Source organism: Girardinichthys multiradiatus, chromosome 17 (assembly GCF_021462225.1).
Source record: "Girardinichthys multiradiatus isolate DD_20200921_A chromosome 17, DD_fGirMul_XY1, whole genome shotgun sequence".
NCBI lineage: Eukaryota > Metazoa > Chordata > Actinopteri > Cyprinodontiformes > Goodeidae > Girardinichthys > Girardinichthys multiradiatus.
Window position 1 is genome coordinate 24,286,827 of NC_061809.1, and position 19,676 is coordinate 24,306,502.

General features: G+C 38.5%; 1 protein-coding gene across 2 annotated transcripts in view; it reads left to right on the forward strand.

The window, feature by feature from the left end:
• ptn (pleiotrophin) overlaps nucleotides 1-19,676 on the forward strand; it is an 87,060-nt gene that overhangs the window by 65,430 nt on the left and 1,954 nt on the right. The window contains exons 4-5 of one of the 2 annotated variants that reach the window (XM_047390374.1): nucleotides 1,331-1,492; nucleotides 1,753-1,807. In XM_047390374.1, coding sequence (XP_047246330.1) covers nucleotides 1,331-1,492; nucleotides 1,753-1,775 — 185 coding nt within the window. In that variant the 3' untranslated portion in view covers nucleotides 1,776-1,807. The remainder of the gene's footprint in view (nucleotides 1-1,330; nucleotides 1,493-1,752; nucleotides 1,808-19,676) is intronic. The other variant, XM_047390373.1, reaches the window with a different exon arrangement.

The following is a 19,676-nucleotide window of genomic DNA, read 5'->3' on the forward strand; positions in this document are numbered from 1 at the left end:
AATATCAACCAGAGCGACAATGCATTTCTTTTCTATTAAACCATATTCAAAGTAAATGTCTAGCCCTAAATGAAATTGAAGTATAGATGTTCTCCATCCAATCTGCCCAAGTATGAGCTATTATGCAAAGAAAAATGGAAACAAAAATCAAATCTGTGTTAAGATGTGCAAAGCTGATACAGAAAAATTGCAGCTATGCTGGCAGAAAAAAGTTTTCTAAAAAGAATTGACTTTGGGGGAATAAAAAAAATTATAGTATTACTTTTCAGGTTTGTATAAAAAAATCAAACCATTTCCTTCCAGTTTAATTTATGCACAACTTTGTTGCTCTAATATATGAAAGTCAAGTAAATCAAACATGTCAAAAAGTTCAAGGTGTGTGAAAACCTTTGTAATACAGCATACTGTATGTGACACTTCAAAATGTAGCACAGTTTCCTGATAAATTCCCAACAAGTGGGATATCTCTTGCTGTCTCTCTGACATAAATTATGGTTGTGAAGGGAACAGGGCTTTCAAAGTTGGTTGCTCAGGAAGTCCCTGTAGGATTCCTGCAACAATAGCCCTGTCACTCCCTCTCTCTGCTCTCCTCCCTTCCTTTACCTCACCTCTCCTCCCACCTCTCCCCTGCTCTGATGAGCACTCTGGGATCTCAGCTGCGGTGACACAGGCTTTCATGTGAGAGAAAGCTGACGAATGAGTGTCACAGACCCGAGGGAGCCTGGCTGGACTGGCAGAAAAATAATGCAAGAAGAGAGATGAGAAGCATGGTCTTATAGAACACCAACACTTATGTGCACACCACACACACACACATGCACACTCTGTAAACCCATTTCTATAACATACACCAGCAGCTAATGGCATTTAAGAAGTAATCTCGCATCCCTTTTGACTGTTTAAATGCACCCTCAAATATGTGCTTTCATTCAAAGGTGCTTCCACTGGGCAACATCTGTTTTATATTTCCAGGTGGAGCCAGGTTGATTTTTTTAATTAGATTCATCTGTTGGTAGGTTTGATCATATAGCAAATGTAACATAAAAACATTAAGGTTCCATCTGCTTCTACATTGAGATCATTCTTTTTTAATGAAGTTAAAGCTTCTCATGAAGTCACACTGTTGACATTGGACAGAAGTTTTTAACAACCAATTACACATCAAGCAACTATTAAACATCCATGATTTACGAATCCATGAACTCTGGGTCTTCTTTCGATACGTCACTGCTGGTAAAATGAGGAAAAATCTGCATTCTGTTATTTTACCAGCTTTTCTGCCTGGTTTGCTCTTCAAAATAATAAGATCTAATTCCTGTGTTTGCTACAGGGGAATGCAAGTATGAGTTCGGTGATTGGGGAGAGTGTGACCTGGCAACGGGGAAGAAGAACAGGACTGGGACTCTGAAGCGAGCGCTCATGGATGCGACCTGTGCTGCCACCGTCACGGCAACCAAGCCATGTGGGAAAATTCCCAAGACCAAGCTGCAAGGTAAGCTGACAAAGAAAAATCATTGCTGGATAAAATAAGAGCCCTCAAAGCACATGGCGAGTCTGTCAGAAACTATAAAGATTCCCAGAAATCATGTTGAAAAAAATGTCTGTCTATGGCAGAAAAGAAAATGAGTTTGCTGTTGAGCTTCAGAAGCAAAAACAAAGCTTGGATTGATTATATATTAATGTATTAATGAAGTACAACTAGTAGCAAGTTGAATAAGCTTGTTTTTGCATTTCTTTTGTAATGTTTTACAGCTCTTGGACCTCCAGTGATATAAGAATTACAGGGATTGTACACAGTTGGGGAAAAGTAAGACTAAACTATCGAATTTGACATTAGCATTTTCAGAGTTGGATAAGCATGGGAAAAGTAAATGTAAATGGCCTGTAAGCTTTTTGCTTTTAAAGATAACACTGTTACAATTAACTTCTGAATCTTTATCATGTTATTTTTTAAATAGATTGAAAAGAGATGTATTGGAAGCATCGGTTTGTCAGCTTACACTGGACAGCAGGAAAAAGATTGTTCAGCATTATCAGGCAACTGTAATTTCTGCATCTTGAATGAGAATATCCCTAATATAGAGAGAAAAGCCTATTTATGTTCATTCTCAACACAAATCTATTCCACAAAATTGATTAAATCAGTTTGTCAACCTGTCTAAATGGTTTGAAATCTTAAGAATAACTAAAATAGATTATTTGGAAAATGTCTATAGAAGATAAAACTTAAGAAATGTTTTTTTTTTTCAATTGTTTTCTCTATTTTTTATGTTGACAACACATTAAGAAATATGAGGCTGTTGCATGTTTACCATAGTGTTGCATCACTGTTACTTTGAGCAACACTTCAAAGAGGAACAGAGGAGACTGGCTGACTGTGGCTCTGAAAATATAATATGTTGGGGTATGGGTATAATATTTGACTATATCAGCCTCCTTTGACAAATTTTGTTTTTCATTAGATTCTACAGGGGAAATTATTGATGATATGGATCTGATCTGAAGAAGTTTAAACTCATTAAAACCATAGTACCAGTAACCAGTGTCTATATTAATGTCTAAGTACATATCGTCTTACTATTGTCTTTAAACCAGAAAATGGATATTGTATTTTAAATTAGCTGCCTATACAGTGTTTAAATGTTCTGCAGTGTTTGACATTATTAGGACTAATTTCACATGACGGCTTTGCAACACAACATGCATAGTACATGTTCTGACATGCCCTTCTGACCTTTCTTTGAGTCTAGACTTTGTAAACAACTGACTATCTGACTATTTGAAACAGAACCAATAGAGCAGAGGCAGTTTTTAACATGGACACGACTTTCTGCCCAGGGGAGGCATAGCCTGGTGGTGCCACAGAGCAAAAAGAAAAAAAGCTGTGTCAGCTATGGCCTTAACAGGTATTTTATTACTTATATATGTCGAGCTAGTTGGAAAATACACTCTAAGAGAATAATATAGCACAGCGTGGGCAGTTTATGACGCTGAAGTTGGTATCTGATTCCTAGCTTATGAATTAAATCTAAATGAAAGTGTTGTATTTCAGGAGGTCTAGGCGACATTTAATTGTTTTACATCAAAATCTTTTATTTTTAAACTGGTTAAACCTTAACTGGATTATTATATGGACAGAATTTCTTATTTAGCTATTTTTTTAAACACAGAAAAGGAGCATTTTAATTCTTTCTTAGCATTATTACCAACTAAGATTGAGGCAAGTGTGAAACACTTTACTCTTATGGACTGATCAAACCTGGAGCAAAATGTTTTACAGTAATTACAGATTTTATTTTCTAAAACAGGGTTTTATATTTGTGAAAGCTTCACTTTATACGTGGAAAAGATAATTTATAGTTTTTTCAAAAGTATTGTGGAAAACAATAACTGTCAATCTATATTTATTTAATATATGTTAGTTCTTGATCTTTCAGACATATTAGATGATACAAAAAGCCTATTAAAGCATATTTTTAAACATTTCTGTGGATTTATAAAAAATACATTTACAAACTGAAGTCCCTCCTTTGTTATCTTAGCTGTGTTCTTCAGGTCACGGTCATGTAGGAAGATGAGATTTCAGCTTAACCTGAGATCCAAAGCACTCTGGAGCAGGTTTTCTTAAATCATTTCTCTATATTTGGCTGCTGCCATCTTCTTTTCCAGAAACAGGAACTCTCTGCCAAGTTCTAGTTGCAGAAAAAAATATCCTCACAGCATGATGCTGCCATCACATTGCTTCACAGTAGTAGTATATGAGGTCGCTGGTTCTCATTGTTTTCTGCTGGATCTTCCCATTATTCCCCATTTCCATGCCCGTTTTTTTCCCATATTCTCTCCGTCTTTCAGCTTGTGACTCTGCTCGTGCCTCTTGTCTTGTTTCTTTTGTAAGTTTTTCCATTTTATTATTAAAACTTGACACTTGGGTCTATCTCCAAAACCACTCTGCATGAGATTGATAAAAGATGTACATTTTCAAGATTGCTGGTGGAAAATTAATATTCCAGTCTTTTACAATATTTCCATTACTAATGTGAGGCAAGTTTCTTGCAATGCCCAAGCCTTTTTAAGGCTATGAAGGCTCAGAATGTTTTCCAATTTCTGAAGAAATTCCATTCAAATTGATTAAATTTAAAAAGACAAAAGAGACAAACTGCAGATTTTCAAAAACTCTGTTTTCTATCGCCAGGTGATTGTAAACAGTCTCAGGGGTGGATAGATCAGTGGGTTTGTCTAATTTATCATAGCTAAAGGGTTGTTTACCACTTGGTTGTCTGTTTCTTCTACCAACCTGCTGAGCAAAGCTGTTGATTGCATGTTTTTGATTATGGAAGCAAATCGTTACCATATTTCAAATGAAAAAGCATTTTCAGAAATGCTTTTTCATTTTAAGAATGTGGCTGCATTGTTTGTCTCATAAATGAAATTAGTAATCAATAATCCTATTTGCATTTTAATTTTCTTCTTCAAGACTGCTCATTCTTTCACTTAATTAAAATGAAAAAGAAAGACATTTGAGATTTATTTTTCAAAATGTACCCCAGCAAATAGATACCAAAATTCAATTTGAAATGTAAAATTTGAAAATGAAAAAACATTCCAGAAATGCTTTTTCATTTTAAGAATGTGGCTGCATTATTTGACCCATAAATAAAATTAGTAATCAATCATCCTATTTGCATTTGAATTTTCTTCTTCACGACTGCACATTTTATGCCATAATCAAAAAGAAAACAAAGCAGAAAGTGCTTTTTCGTTTTCGTGGTCTGCCCGCAAAGTACTGCCCAGAACTCGAAAACAAAAAAGCATTCCGAGCGGCGGGCGCAGCAGAGTGACGTCAGCAGCTTGTTTGGTAGGGAGCGCTGTGCACGTCTGCATTGCATTACATTGCAAACGTGCTGAGAAATTGATTGAATTGCAGCAGGGCCGAGCTCAATTTGTGGCAGTGGCAGGCAGAACTGGCAGTTCCGGTGGCAGGCTGTGGCACCCTCGTGGCAGCCTTATGGCCTGGGACATCCAGCGTGTTTTTAAGCATTTATTTATAATTTTCTGTGAGTGACAATTCAGAATAGCCGCTCGTGCTCTATAATAAACCGGCTGTTTGTGCAATAAATCTTCATCATCCTTTCAACACGTCACACATACACATAGTGCTATTTATTTTCCATGTCAAGTAAATACAATCACCTTATGTTATGGATCTAAAGCTGTTTATCAAATAATAATCAATAATGAAATCATTATTTAAAGGTAACAGGCTATAACAATAATGACATCCCGTTTGCCGATAATCAGCATTGGCATCACTTCCGGTGGCAGCTCCACAGTTGGCCCTGTCCAAATACTCGCACTTCCACCCTTGTGTCCCTGAATTGCACGTTCCCGTTGATGGGTTCGAGTGCGTAGTGTGTCCCAATTCTCCAGAGTCGTCCTTAGCCCCGCCCCCTTTGCGCCCCACATCCGCCCTTCGGCGAAGCCCGCATCTAAGTAGACTTTGCCGAAGTATATTACCCACAGTTCACCGCTGCAGATGACGTTCTGAGCAAAAACCAATCACAACCGTCAACGTAACCAGCGATCAAATCAGAATAACAACTGCGTAAACTTTAGAGAGCAAGCCGACAAATATATTTTTTTACTGGTTTTCCAGGCTCAACATTGTAAGATACCAGTGGGTTCAGAGTGAGTCTGGGCAGCCAGTAGCCCATAAAACTGAAGTTACCTTTCAAACAAACACTGGCATGGCAAGAGTCTAGTGTATAAGCCTCCTTCGTTTCCTGCACTTTCTTCTCCTCAAAACAATTGCTTGTTGCAGTTTTAAATAGATTTTTTTAGCAGCAAGACTGTGAAAACAGCGCTGGTTCCCGGACTTTTTAATGTTGCAGTTACGGTGCAGAGGTGCAAGTTGATGACGTAACCCCTACTGTCCCAATTCTACAATTTTGCACGCTTGTAACCTGCGCACTTCAACCCTTACATGCACTTGTATAAAGTACACACTTCATAGAGGGTGTAGTGTGGGTATTGGGACAGGGCCACTATTAACAATAATGACAACCTATTTGCTGATAATCAGCATTAGCTTCCACAAAAACAGCGGCAACCGCATTGGCAAGCTTTTACGGCCGGTCTGGCACCTTCTGGCATCCTCGCGGAATCCCCTGCCATCCTGCGGCAGGCTGTGGCAGTTCCAGTGGCAGCTTAAATTATAAATAAATGCTTAAAAACACGCTGGATGTCCCAGGCCATAAGGCTGCCACGAGGGTGCCACAGCCTGCCACAGAAACTGCCAGTTCTGCCTGCTACTGCCACAAATTGAGCTCAGCCCTGCTGCACGTTTGCAATGTAATGCAATGCAGACGTGCACACCGCCCCCTACCGAACAAGATGTGTAGCTCGGTCAGCAAGGAGCTGAGGAAGAGCAGCTGCTGACGTCACTCTGCTGCGCCCGCCGCTCGGAATGCTTTTTCGTTTTTGAGTTCTGGGCAGTACTTTGCGGGCAGACCATGAAAAAGCAATTTCTGCCTTGTTTTCTTTTTGATTATGGCATAAAATGTGCAGTCGTGAAGAAGAAAATTCAAATGCAAATAGGATGATTGATTACTAATTTTAATTATGGGTCAAATAATGCGGCCACATTCTTAAAATGAAAAAGCATTTCTGAAAAGGCTTTTTCATTTGAAATATGGTAACGATTTGCTTCCATATTTGATGAGGTTTTGTTTTGCTCATAACACTTCGGTCAAAAGAATCCTGGATTTATTTTGGTTAAAATGATTATCAGAATATGTCTCAACTTGTATCAGAATTGAACTTCTATAATCTTTACTGATAATTACTGTGCATGTTCAGTAGATTCTCGCCTTGTCTCCTCAAACATCACACAGTGATTGCATCTTTGCTAAATCCAACAAACCTTTGCAAATGATTTAATCTCAGCCAATGTCATCTGTGATTTGCACTCACATTCAATGCTCCATCACCCTGAAGGAAATCCTCCTACTTAACTGTGAAGCTGAAGCTTTGAGTGACAGTATTAAACCCGGGCTGAGATAGTTAACTCACTATTCAGCTATAATTACAGGCTTTTAGCTTTTCTCAGCCATGTCAAAGTCACTGAACTCTAGAACAATGTGTTTCTACTTGTGATGTGATAAATGGAGAGTAATCAGAAAACTTGAGTAGCAACCAGTATTGACCTAATGGGGAAAAATGTAATCATATGAACACTCAGGTTGCTGAATGGTATGAAGCTGGTAAGAAGCACTTAATTCACTGTGGGTCAGTGCAGCCTATAAATTCTGCAAACAAGGATGTAAATTTCCCACTGTCAATGCCCCATTGTCTAAACAGAATTATTATGAGTGTGTAAATGTTGCCAGTGCCTCTAAGCCAGTTTTATCACACTAAGCAGATGATGAGCGTGAATACAAAGTTTGCACAAAGAGTTTGCCTAACCTTACTGTCGCTTGATCAAACAACCACAATCGGTGAGGTTCATTCTTACAAATACAAGGTAATGTGAACTCTTCTGAGGCAGTTTGCAAAGCTGTGAACTATTTGATGTCTATCCTGAGTTGGATTTTATGGGTACATTGTTAGAGACAGTTTCAAGGACATTTGACCTACCTGCCATCTGTGTACTTTTGCTTTAGATAAAAGTACAACATATGGCAAACTGTAACATTGTTGAAAACGGTAATGGGACAAAAAAAAGCTTCAGTGACTGTTATTTACAGCCATGCTAAAAAAAACTAAGTACACCTATTGATTAGATAGCTTGCAGAACTGCTTTTTTGCATGATGTTCAGATTCTACCTGACAACATTGCTTCAGGACATTAAAATATGCAGTGATTCGTTTTATGCACAGCTCTTTTATGGTCTTCCCATTGTATTTTGATCTTTTTTAAAGTTGAAATCTGGACCTTGTGCAATTGTAAATTGTTGATTTTGAGTGATGATTTTTAAGTGTTTAAGTGAAATATATTCGTAAACCATGCATTTAGGATACGTCTGCCTATTTTGGTCTACCTTGTTGCTTCGCTGGATAGAACATTAGCTTTTCCATTGTTAGTGAGCTTCACTGGGACCCATATTTTCAGATGAACCAAAAGTTGGCTGGTCCGCACCAGAGTTCAGATGACCCTTTTCTCCTGCCCAAACAAAGCAGATTATCAATTGAAACAAATTCTGTTCCTTTTAAAATGGACCATGAGTCTGGTGTGAAAGTAACCCTAATTTTTTTATGTATTCCATAGAGTTTTAGTCTTGGTTTACCTTCGTAGACCTTGATTCCTGTTTTAGTTTGGTATCCACTGTTCCATTTACTTTTCCTTCTTACTACATTGTCTCCAGCTCCCTCAGCTTATTCTGACTGCTTGCTGTCAGGTCTTGCTCCTTACTGCATTGGGATCCTCAGCAGATGACATCACAAGACAGTTGCATTACCTAATTTTGTCGAAGCTTTAGTTGCAACAAAAATGGCATATTTAACTCTAGAACACTTTGGTATACTGAGGAGCTGTGTATCAAATTGATGACTGCAAGATACCCAGGTACAGTGAATGCAAAAAAAGCCAGCATCATCACCCCTTCACCACTGTGCTCGACAGCTGGTTTGAGGAGTTAGAATTCATATTCTCGGTTTGGTTTTTCCCAAAGTACTGGACATTATTGTCATTGTTTAGTCTGATCTGTTTCATGAACATTGTTCCTGAAGTCTTGTGGCTCATTCTGACGTAAATTTGTAAAGCTACATTGTGCTGCCATTTTCTTTTCAGAGAAAACAACAATTTTTCCAGAAATTCATACAACCTAATCATACTGCCTAAAGAGTTGGAGACGTAACTATTATTGTGTAGCTTGTGGATAACCTTTCTCACTGTAGAATGATGGACCTCATAACCTGTCACAGATTTAACTATTGCTTTTTAAGGTCATTGCTAATGTCTTTCCTGCTTGGGATTGTGTTAAAAGTTTCCTGAATGCTTCAGACCAACAAATTGCAAAACAACCTGGCTTTTATAGAGATCATCACAGTTGCTTAGGAAAAACTCAACTCCTTTGAAGAGCAGCACCTGACTGCTAATTTCTTACTTAAATCCAGCGGAAGCAGCAAGGATGTATTTAGTTGTTTAAAGGTGAAGAGAGTGGGATTTTATATATATATATATATATATATATATATATATATATATATATATATATATATATATATATATATATATATATACATACAGTATAGACCAAAGGTTTGGACACGCCTTCTCATTCAAAGAATTGTCTTTATTTTCATGACTATGAATATTGTAGCTTCACACTGAAGGCATCAAAACTATGAATTAACACATGTGGAATTATATACTGAACAAAAAAGTGTGAAACAACTGAAAATATGTCTTATATTCTAGGTTCTTCAAAGTAGCCACCTTTTGCTTTGATTACTGCTCCGCACACTCTTGGCATTCTGTTGATAAGCTTCAAGCGATAGTCACCTGAAATGGTTTTCAGTTCACAGGTGTGGCCTGTCAGGTTTAAGAAGTGGGATTTCAAGCCTTATAAATGGGGTTGGGACCATCAGTTGTGTTGCGCAGGAGGTGGATACAGTACACAGCTGATAGTCCTACTGAATAGACTGTTAGAATTTGTATTTGGTAAGGAAAAAGCAGCTAAGTAAAGAAAAACGAGCGGAAGGTCAGTCAGTCCGAACAATTGGGAAAACTTTTAAAGTGTCCCCAAGTGCAGTCGCAAAAACCATCAAGCGCTACAAAGAAACTGGCTCTCATGAGGAGCGCCCCAGGAAAGGAAGACCAAGAGTCACCTCTGCTGCGGACAATAAGTTTATCCGAGTCACGAGCCTCAGAAATCGCAGGTTAACAGCAGCTCAGATTAGAGAACAGGTCAATGCCACACAGAGTTCTAGCAGCAGACACATCTCTAGAACAACTGTTAAGAGGAGACTGTGTGAATCAGGCCTTCATGGTAAAATAGCTGCTAGGAAACCACTGCTGAGGACAGGCAACAAGCAGAAGAGACTTGTTTGAGCTAAAGAACACAGGGAATGGACATTAGACCAGTGGAAATCTGTGCTTTGGTCTGATGAGTCCAAGTTTGAGATGTTTGGTTCCAACCACCGTGTCTTTGTGTGGCGCAGAAGAGGTGAACGGATGGACTCTACATGCCTGGTTCCCACCGTGAAGCATTCAATTCAATTCAAAGATACTTTATTGATCCCCGAGGAGGTGTGATGGTGTGGGGGTGCTTTGCTGGTGACACTGTTGGGGATTTATTCAAAATTGAAGGCATACTGAACCAGCATGGCTACCACAGCATCTTGCAGCGGCATGCTATTCCATCCGGTTTGCGTTTAGTTGGACCATCATTTATTTTTCAACAGGACAATGACCCCAAACACACCTTCAGGCTGTGTAAGGGCTATTTGACCAAGAAGGAGAGTGATGGGGTGCTGTGGTCACCGGACCTGAACCCAATCGAGATGGTTTGGGGTGAGCTGGACTGCAGAGTGAAGGCAAAAAGGCCAACAAGTGCTAAGCATCTCTGGGAACTCCTTCAAGACTGTTGGAAAACCATTTCAGGTGACTACCTCTTGAAGCTCATCAACAGAATGCCAAGAGTGTGCAGAGCAGCAATCAAAGCAAAAGGTGGCTACTTTGAAGAACCTAGAATATAAGACATATTTTCAGTTGTTTCACACTTTTTTGTTCAGTATATAATTCCACATGTGTTAATTCATATGCGTACATTTCATTTATATACAGGTCCTTCTCAAAATATTAGCATATTGTGATAAAGTTCATTATTTTTTCATCATTACATTATGGAAAATAATGAACTTTATCACAATATGCTAATATTTTGAGAAGGACCTGTATATAAATGAAATGTACGCATATTGTATTACATTTCTATATTTGAAATTGTATTTTGGAAAACCTGAACATTTGTTACAGTAATAACTTTTTTAAGTCAAAATCTTTAAGTGAAGATAGTGGCACTATCTTCACTTTTGCAACATTTCCCGTCTGCAGATTCATTCTTTTATATGTGCAGAGTTTTATGTGGAGGTTGGTTAGTATGTAATTTAGGCTTAAATTAACTCAAAGTTTGAGTGGATGTCAGCATTGGTTCCATAGATTTAAGCTGTATTGCAGTCAAAGTGCAAACCAGCTGTGCATGGAAACTGTTTTTTGTACTGGCATAATTAAGATCATGTTTTGTTAGAACGTTGATTATTATTTTATGTGTTTGTGGCATGCCTCAAATTATCTTTTGAGAAAATTCTGCATCTTCCATCACCAGACAAGCCCAAGTTTTCTCATTATGTTATGTGTTACTGAGCTAAGAGAGTAGTTCATTCCATAGTGCAAGAGTTTTGCAGAGGTCTTGAAGTTGGTCAGTGCATTTTGTACTGTGTGACAGTGATGATGTTCATCTGAATGTCTTTGAAAAACATGGTTGTAGGTGTACTAACTTCACATGTAAACATTAACTGGCAGTTTTGGTTGGAAATACAGCACAACTCTTTGAGAAAACTTCACAGAGCTAATGTATGATTATACTCAGTATGCACCAATTTTTCATAAAAGTAGACCTATATGCCAATAAGTGTGACTGTAGGTTATACTGAATTTGGTGTGTAGCCTTATTTGTTACAATGCAGATTCACCACATCATTTCTAGTGTGGGCTGACTGCATGGATGCAAAGTGACAACCTCAGAGGTATGAGAGCTGAGGTCAAAGGGGAAGCAAAGCAGGAATCACAGATGGCTAGATGAAGGGATGCAGTCGAAGGGAAGCTATCTGCAGGAAGTGTGTTTTTTTTTTTTTTTTTGTAACTGTCTGTTTGAAAATAAGCCATGGGAAGCAGGAAGGCTACTTGGAAAAAGAAATAGGGTGTGATGATGTTACATGTTTTAGAAATATAATCGTGGGAAGTGGGATCAAAAAAGAAAATTTAATGTTTGGCTACTGAGGGACTGAGATGAAGACAGGACATGTCATCCAACCCTCAGCTGGACACAGCTGTGCAAAATCTGCAATTCTGAACAGCAACACTGGGCTTTGGAGATAGGATTCCCCTGACCGCAGCAGGTTGCTGTGATAGGGGGCAAAAATTGTCATTTGCACATTCCAGAGGAGACGATGCTCGGGGGCCCCAAGGGAGCAGTATGAGTCCCAGAGATGTTTGTCTTTACTGCCCATTCCAAGTGAAACACATGGAGGAATAGAGAAAACAGAGAATGTAATGGCAATCTTAAAAATTGTGTAGGGCACTCTTCTGCCTCTTTTTGGATAAACAGACGGTTTTGCTCACAGAGCACCTGGTTTACAGAAGGTAGCAAGCCATGGCCTTGGAAATTGTCAAGAGAAAAAAGAGAAGGTCTTGAGTTTAAGTCTACTCAAATTTAGGAAACTTTACAATCTTCCTTTTGACATTTTAGGCATTTCTTTTCTTATGAATCAAGCAGATTTTGCAGTTACATTTTCAGGAAACCCTTGAGGAAAAATAAAACTCATGTTAAGGCAAGAGTCAGGCCAAAATGTTATCATTTTACATTTATAAAACAGCTAAATTGGTCTTTAATTATATTTGGCATTTGTCCCTAATTTTAGGTCTCTTATCTCCTGCCAGGCCTTTGACAACCCAAACGTGAACAACATGAAATACAGCAACTGCAGCTAGAGCCATGGTGTGTGGCTGTTAATTTAAATTGTACATGTTATCTTAAATAGTTTTTTTCGGCACTCAGCTTGAGCTATAGAAAAAAGAAAGCACCAGGAGATGAGAATGGACATTTAATATCCCCAGTTGGGTCGGCTATAGTTTTGACACAATTATTAATATAGGGGTATTCATGCATCAGTGATATAAAAGGATTTTGCTTAAAGTTGAGGTAGTGGTGAATATTATTTGCACAATACTTCAGAATCAGAATCTGAAAAGGTTTATTGCCAAGTACGTTTTTGGACATACAAGGAATTTGTTTTGGCGTAGTCTGTGCAATACAATACAAATTAAACAGTATACCAAGCTACTGCAAGCAGATAAATGAAATTGCGAAATTATGATTAGGGTTTTTAAATTATGATCTTTACAAAAATCCTTCAGAGAAGCTTTCACAAAAGGTCTAAGAGGACTACTGAATATTTGCTTTGTGGTCAATGTTATGAACTATCGTGTGGATGTATGAATGGTTTAAGGTAATGAAAGCCCCTGGTCTATTCATAATACTAATCAGTAAATTAAAATATTGAAAGTTAATTTGTTTCATTAATTGAAAAAGTGATACTTATTTATTTTTTAAACAAAGTGATATTTTAAGGGTTTGTTTCTGATAAATTTGTTCATTATGGCTCACAGCTAATGTAAACTCAGAAAATTTGAATATTGTGGATGACCAATAAAAAAAGCAATATTAATACAGAAATGTTGTGTTATAGCCTACACAATAATATGGAGAAATGCTGAAATTATGGAAGTCCAGCAGACATTCACTGACCTCTATGCTCATTGCTTTAAAATCCAGCAGGTCAGAGTGGTGAGTCAAATACAGTGCCTTGCGAAAGTACTCGGCCCCCTTGAACTTTTCAACCTCTTGCCACATTTCAGGCTTCAAACATAAAGATATAAAATTCTAATTTTTTGTGAAGAATCAACAACAAGTGGGACACAATTGTGAAGTGAAATGAAATTTATTGGATGTGTCAAACCTTTTTAACAAATAAAAAACTGAAAAGTGGGGCGTTCAATATTATTTGGCCCCTTTACTTTCAGTGCAGCAAACTCACTCCAGAAGTTCAGTGAGGATCTCTGAATGATCCAATGTTGTCCCAAATGACTGATGATGATGAATAGAATCCACCTGTGTGTAATCAAGTCTCTGTATAAATGCACCTGCTCTGTGATAGTCTCAGGGTTCTGTTCAAAGCGCAGAGAGCATCATGAAGACCAAGGAACACACCAGGCAGGTCCGAGATACTGTTGTGGAGAAGTTTAAAGCCGGATTTGGATACAAAAACATTTCCCAAACTTTAAACATCCCAAGGAGCACTGTGCAAGCAATCATATTGAAATGGAAGGAGTATCAGACCACTCCAAATCTACCAAGACCCAGCCGTCCCTCTAAACTTTCATCTCGAACAAGGAGAAGACTGATCAGAGATGCAGCCAAGAGGCCCATGATCACTCTGGATGAACTGCAGAGATCTACAGCTGAGGTGGGAGAGTCTGTCCATAGGACAACAATCAGTCGTACACTGCACAAATCTGGCCTTTATGGAAGAGTGGCAAGAAGAAAAGCCATTTCTCAAAGATATCCATAAAATGTCTTGTTTAAAGTTTGCCACAAGCCACCTGGGAGACACACTAAATATGTGGAAGAAGGTGCTCTGGTCAGATGAAACCAAAATCAAACTGTTTGGCCACAATGCAAAACGATATGTTTGGCGTAAAAGCAACACAGCTCATCACCCTGAACACACCATCCCCACTGTCAAACATGGTGGTGGCAGCATCATGGTTTGGGCCTGCTTTTCATCAGCAGGGACAGGGAAAATGGTCAAAATGGATGGGAAGATGGATGGGGCCAAATACAGGACCATTCTGGAAGAAAACCTGTTGGAGTCTGAAAGAGACCTGAGACTGGGACGGAGATTTATCTTCCAACAAGACAATGATCCAAAACATAAAGCCAAATCTACAATGGAATGGTTCACAAATAAACGTATCCAGGTGTTGGAATGGCCAAGTCAAAGTCCAGACCGGAATCCAATCAAGAATTTGTGGAAAGAGCTGAGGACTGCTGTTCACAAATGCTCTCCATCCAACCTCACTGAGCTCGAGCTGTTTTGCAAGGAAGAATGGGCAAGAATTTCAGTCTCTCGATGTGCAAAACTGATAGAGACATACCCCAAGAGACTTGTAGCTGTAATTGCAGCAAAGGGTGGCGCTACAAAGTATTAACGCAAAGGGACCAAATAATATTGCATGCCCCACTTTTCAGTTTTTTATTTGTTAAGCAAGTTTGACACATCCAATAAATTTCATTCCACTTCACGATTGTGTCCCACTTGTTGATTCTTCACAAAAAATTAGAATTTTATATCTTTATGTTTGAAGCCTGAAATGTGGCAAGAGGTTTACCAGTTCAAGGGGGCCGAGTACTTTCGCAAGGCACTGTAAATATATTCAAAGTTAAGTGGAGGAAGAAGTGTGGTAGGAAAAGGTGCACAGGCAACATGTACAACCACAGCCTTGAAAGGATTGGAAAGCACAGCCCATTCAAGGTCTCAGAGTCTGGAGAAAGAGTGAAGAAGCACAGAATCCAAGATGTTTGAGGTCCAGTGTGAAGTTTTCACAGTCACTGATTCTTTGGGGAGCTATGGCACTTTCTGGTGTTGGTCCACTGTGTTTTATCAAGTCCAATGTAAATCTGTCCAATGTTTAATCTAGATTTTGTAAATAACTTTGTCAAAAGCCTTATGGGTATGCCAAAACCTTCTTTCATTAGACAACGCAAACAGTGTTTCAATCTGAGTATTTTAGGTTACACTTTAAACAAAACAAATTATACAAAACCTAGAGTTGTGTGAAAACAAATTAAACAAAAAGAAATTTAGATATTTACTACTCAAGTTAACAATATCCAATTTTTATTTTGCCTTTCCAAAATGCCAAAAAGACACTGTGTAACCGTTTTTGGCTCACAACAGGTTTGAGCTGTAAAATGTAGCAACACCTTGACTATCACTGTGTTTGAAAAGCAAAGAGATGATGTGACATCCAATGTGCAAATGCAGCAGAACACACTCGAACCTCCTGAATGAGAATGCCTATCTCATGTGGAGTGGAGAGAACAAGTGTGAGAGCAAATCCTTTCCCTCCGTGTCTCTCTCCGGGGAGCAGAATATGCTGACACAAAAACCAGGGGGGGAAGAAAGGGACAGAAAACATTCCAACAAATTAAAGCAAGCAATCAAACGGGACGCCGTAGCAATTTCCGTATTTGCATGCTTGAGAGCACCTTGTGCATCTTAATTCTGCTCCCTACAGGAAAGTTGGCAGCCGAAAAGAAACAATTTCCAGAAAGATATCCAAGTGGCGCACACTGAGAATGTTAAAAGGTTGAGTCACCCCTGCTCAAATCTCATTGACTAAGCATAAGTTGTTGCTATTTGAAACTGCTTGCCAGCATGTTATTAAAGGATTTGCAAGTTGCGGAGGTGTCCTTTCAACATAATCCCTGAATATGAACATTAATTTAAGATTTAAGTATTTACTACCATGTTTCCAGATGATCATCTTCCTTCATAAGAGATTAAAACTCATTAATTAAATCCTTTCAGTTTATTTGACTGGCAGTTTGAAATGTAAAAGTACTATACAGTGACTCTTTTGGCATTTTACTCATCTATCAGAGGTTTATACCAGGTTTGGTGAAAATCCTTTTTTTGTTTTTGTTTTATTTGAATATGTGCAGGTAATCAACGGTATAACATAAATGTGCACATTATAGATAAGCTTCACATATCCAAAAGAGTAGGTGGAAGCATAGACTTATTTTTATTTATCCCACTCCTCTGTGCATCATCATTATTCCGCCTTACTTTTCTAATTATTATAGCACATAGATTAAATATTAGCATTCTACATTATAATACAATAAGTGTGTAAATGTTTTGTCATTCTTATAAATCTTGGTCTTAACATTTAAATAAATATGCTCCTTTATAGAGCACCTGATATGTATACTAATTACTACAGCAGCAATAACAATAACCATTTGTTGTATTATAATCAACTTATTTATGTAATAAACCATGATAATACTTTTACTACCTGTAATAATAGTTCTACTATAATAACAACAATTATCACATATTGTATCCCATATTGACCATATTCTTCTATAATGATTTGAACTGTTTTATATTTGGATCTTGCTTTAGTTTCACATTCAGAGATTTCCACAGCTTTAATCGAGTTATTTAAACACAAAAACTATTTCTGGTGGTTCTAATAATACAAGTTTGACACTGATATTCACCCATTAACTCATAAAGCCCCTCCCTTCTCCTAAACAGTTTTTGAATGTTTTCTGGTGGTTGTTTATTTTTGGCTTGATACAGAATCAGGACTGTCTACACTTTCATTATGTTAATGAATTTTAATAATCTAGATTTGTTTTTTTCTTTAAATCACCCTGAGCGAGCCAAGGTTGCCATTTATGGTAAAACCTCTGCTCTTCCTTGATAACCAACCTTATTAATTGCTTTTATTTTGTGTTGTTATTAGTGCCATTTGCTCTAGTGCTGGTTTTGCTTTTTTCAGCACAGAGATGTGTTTTGATAGTTTACCTTGAACATATTTAATATGAGGTTTCCAATTTAGTTTATGATCAATATTATTGCCAAGAAATGTATTTTCATGTATTTGTTCAATGTTTACCCCGTTTATCTGTATTTTAATTTCTTTATGTGATTAACATCATCTCCAAGACAGAAAATGTTTTTGTCATCAGCAAATTGTGCGGTTTTTAATTATTTCAAATATGTTACATAAATCATTTACATACAACATGAAAATGTTTTGGTTCAATAAATAACCTTTGAGGAACCCCACAAGCAATGTCAAGCATTCGGGACAAACACCTCCCAACTTCACATACTGCTCTCAACCTCTCAAATAACTTTGAACCCACTTCCTAAGACAATGCCTACTATTTCATTCCAGTCATGACTGATGTGTCAAATGCCTTCTTGATGTCCATAAACACTCCAATAGCAATTATTAATGAGACAATATCTGATTTAATTAATAGCTATAAAAAATTATTCAGTTAAATAAAATTAATTAATTAATTTTAGCTAAAAACAAACCAGCCCTTCCTTGACAGTGCAATGATGAAGTTGATATAAAAATGTACAGGTACTTCTCAAAATATTAGCATATTGTGATAAAGTTAATCATTTTCCATAATGTCATGATGAAAATTTAACATTCATATATTTTAGATTCATTGCACACTAACTGAAATATTTCAGGTCTTTTATTGTCTTAATACGGATGATTTTGGCATACAGCTCATGAAAACCCAAAATTCCTATCTCACAAAATTAGCATATCATTAAAAGGGTCTCTAAACGAGCTATGAACCTAATCATCTGAATCAACGAGTTAACTCTAAACACCTGCAAAAGATTCCTGAGGCCTTTAAAACTCCCAGCCTGGTTCATCACTCAAAACCCCAATCATGGGTAAGACTGCCGACCTGACTGCTGTCCAGAAGGCCATTATTGACACCCTCAAGCAAGAGGGTAAGACACAGAAAGAAATTTCTGAACGAATAGGCTGTTCCCAAAGTGCTGTATCAAGGCACCTCAGTGGGAAGTCTGTGGGAAGGAAAAAGTGTGGCAGAAAACGTTGCACAACGAGAAGAGGTGACCGGACCCTGAGGAAGATTGTGGAGAAGGGCCGATTCCAGACCTTGGGGGACCTGCAGAAGCGGTGGACTGAGTCTGGAGTAGAAACATCCAGAGCCACCGTGCACAGGCGTGTGCAGGAAATGGGCTACAGGTGCCGCATTCCCCAGGTCAAGCCACTTTTGAACCAGAAACAGCAGCAGAAGCGCCTGACCTGGGCTACAGAGAAGCAGCACTGGACTGTTGCTCAGTGGTCCAAAGTACTTTTTTCGGATGACAGCAAATTCTGCATGTCATTCGGAAATCAAGATGCCAGAGTCTGGAGGAAGATTGTGGAGAAGGGCCAATTCCAGACCTTGGGGGACCTGCAGAAGCAGTGGACTGAGTCTGGAGTAGAAACATCCAGAGCCACCGTGCACAGGCGTGTGCAGGAAATGGGCTACAGGTGCCGCATTCCCCAGGTCAAGCCACTTTTGAACCAGAAACAGCGGCAGAAGCGCCTGACCTGGGCTACAGAGAAGCAGCACTGGACTGTTGCTCAGTGGCCCAAAGTACTTTTTTCAGATGAAAGCAAATTCTGCATGTCATTCGGAAATCAAGGTGCCAGAGTCTGGAGGAAGACTAGGGAGAAGGAAATGCCAAAATGCCAGAAGTCCAGTGTCAAGTACCCACAGTCAGTGATGGTCTGGGGTGCCGTGTCAGCTGCTGGTGTTGGTCCACTGTGTTTTATCAAGGGCAGGGTCAATGCAGCTAGCTATCAGGAGATTTTGGAGCATTTCATGCTTCCATCTGCTGAAAAGCTTTATCCAGATGAAGATTTCATTTTTCAGCACGACCTGGCACCTTCTCACAGTGCCAAAACCACTGGTAAATGGTTTACTGACCATGGTATCACTGTGCTCAATTGGCCTGCCAACTCTCCTGACCTGAACCCCATAGAGAATCTGTGGGATATTATGAAGAGAACGTTGAGAGACTCAAGACCCAACACTCTGGATGAGCTAAAGGCCGCTATCGAAGCATCCTGGGCCTCCATAAGACCTCAGCAGTGCCACAGGCTGATTGCCTCCATGCCACGCCGCATTGAAGCAGTCATTTCTGCAAAAGGATTCCCGACCAAGTATTGAGTGCATAACTGTACATAAGCTGTATGCCAAAATCATCTGTATTAAGACAATAAAAGACTTGAAATATTTCAGTTAGTGTGCAATGAATCTAAAATATATGAA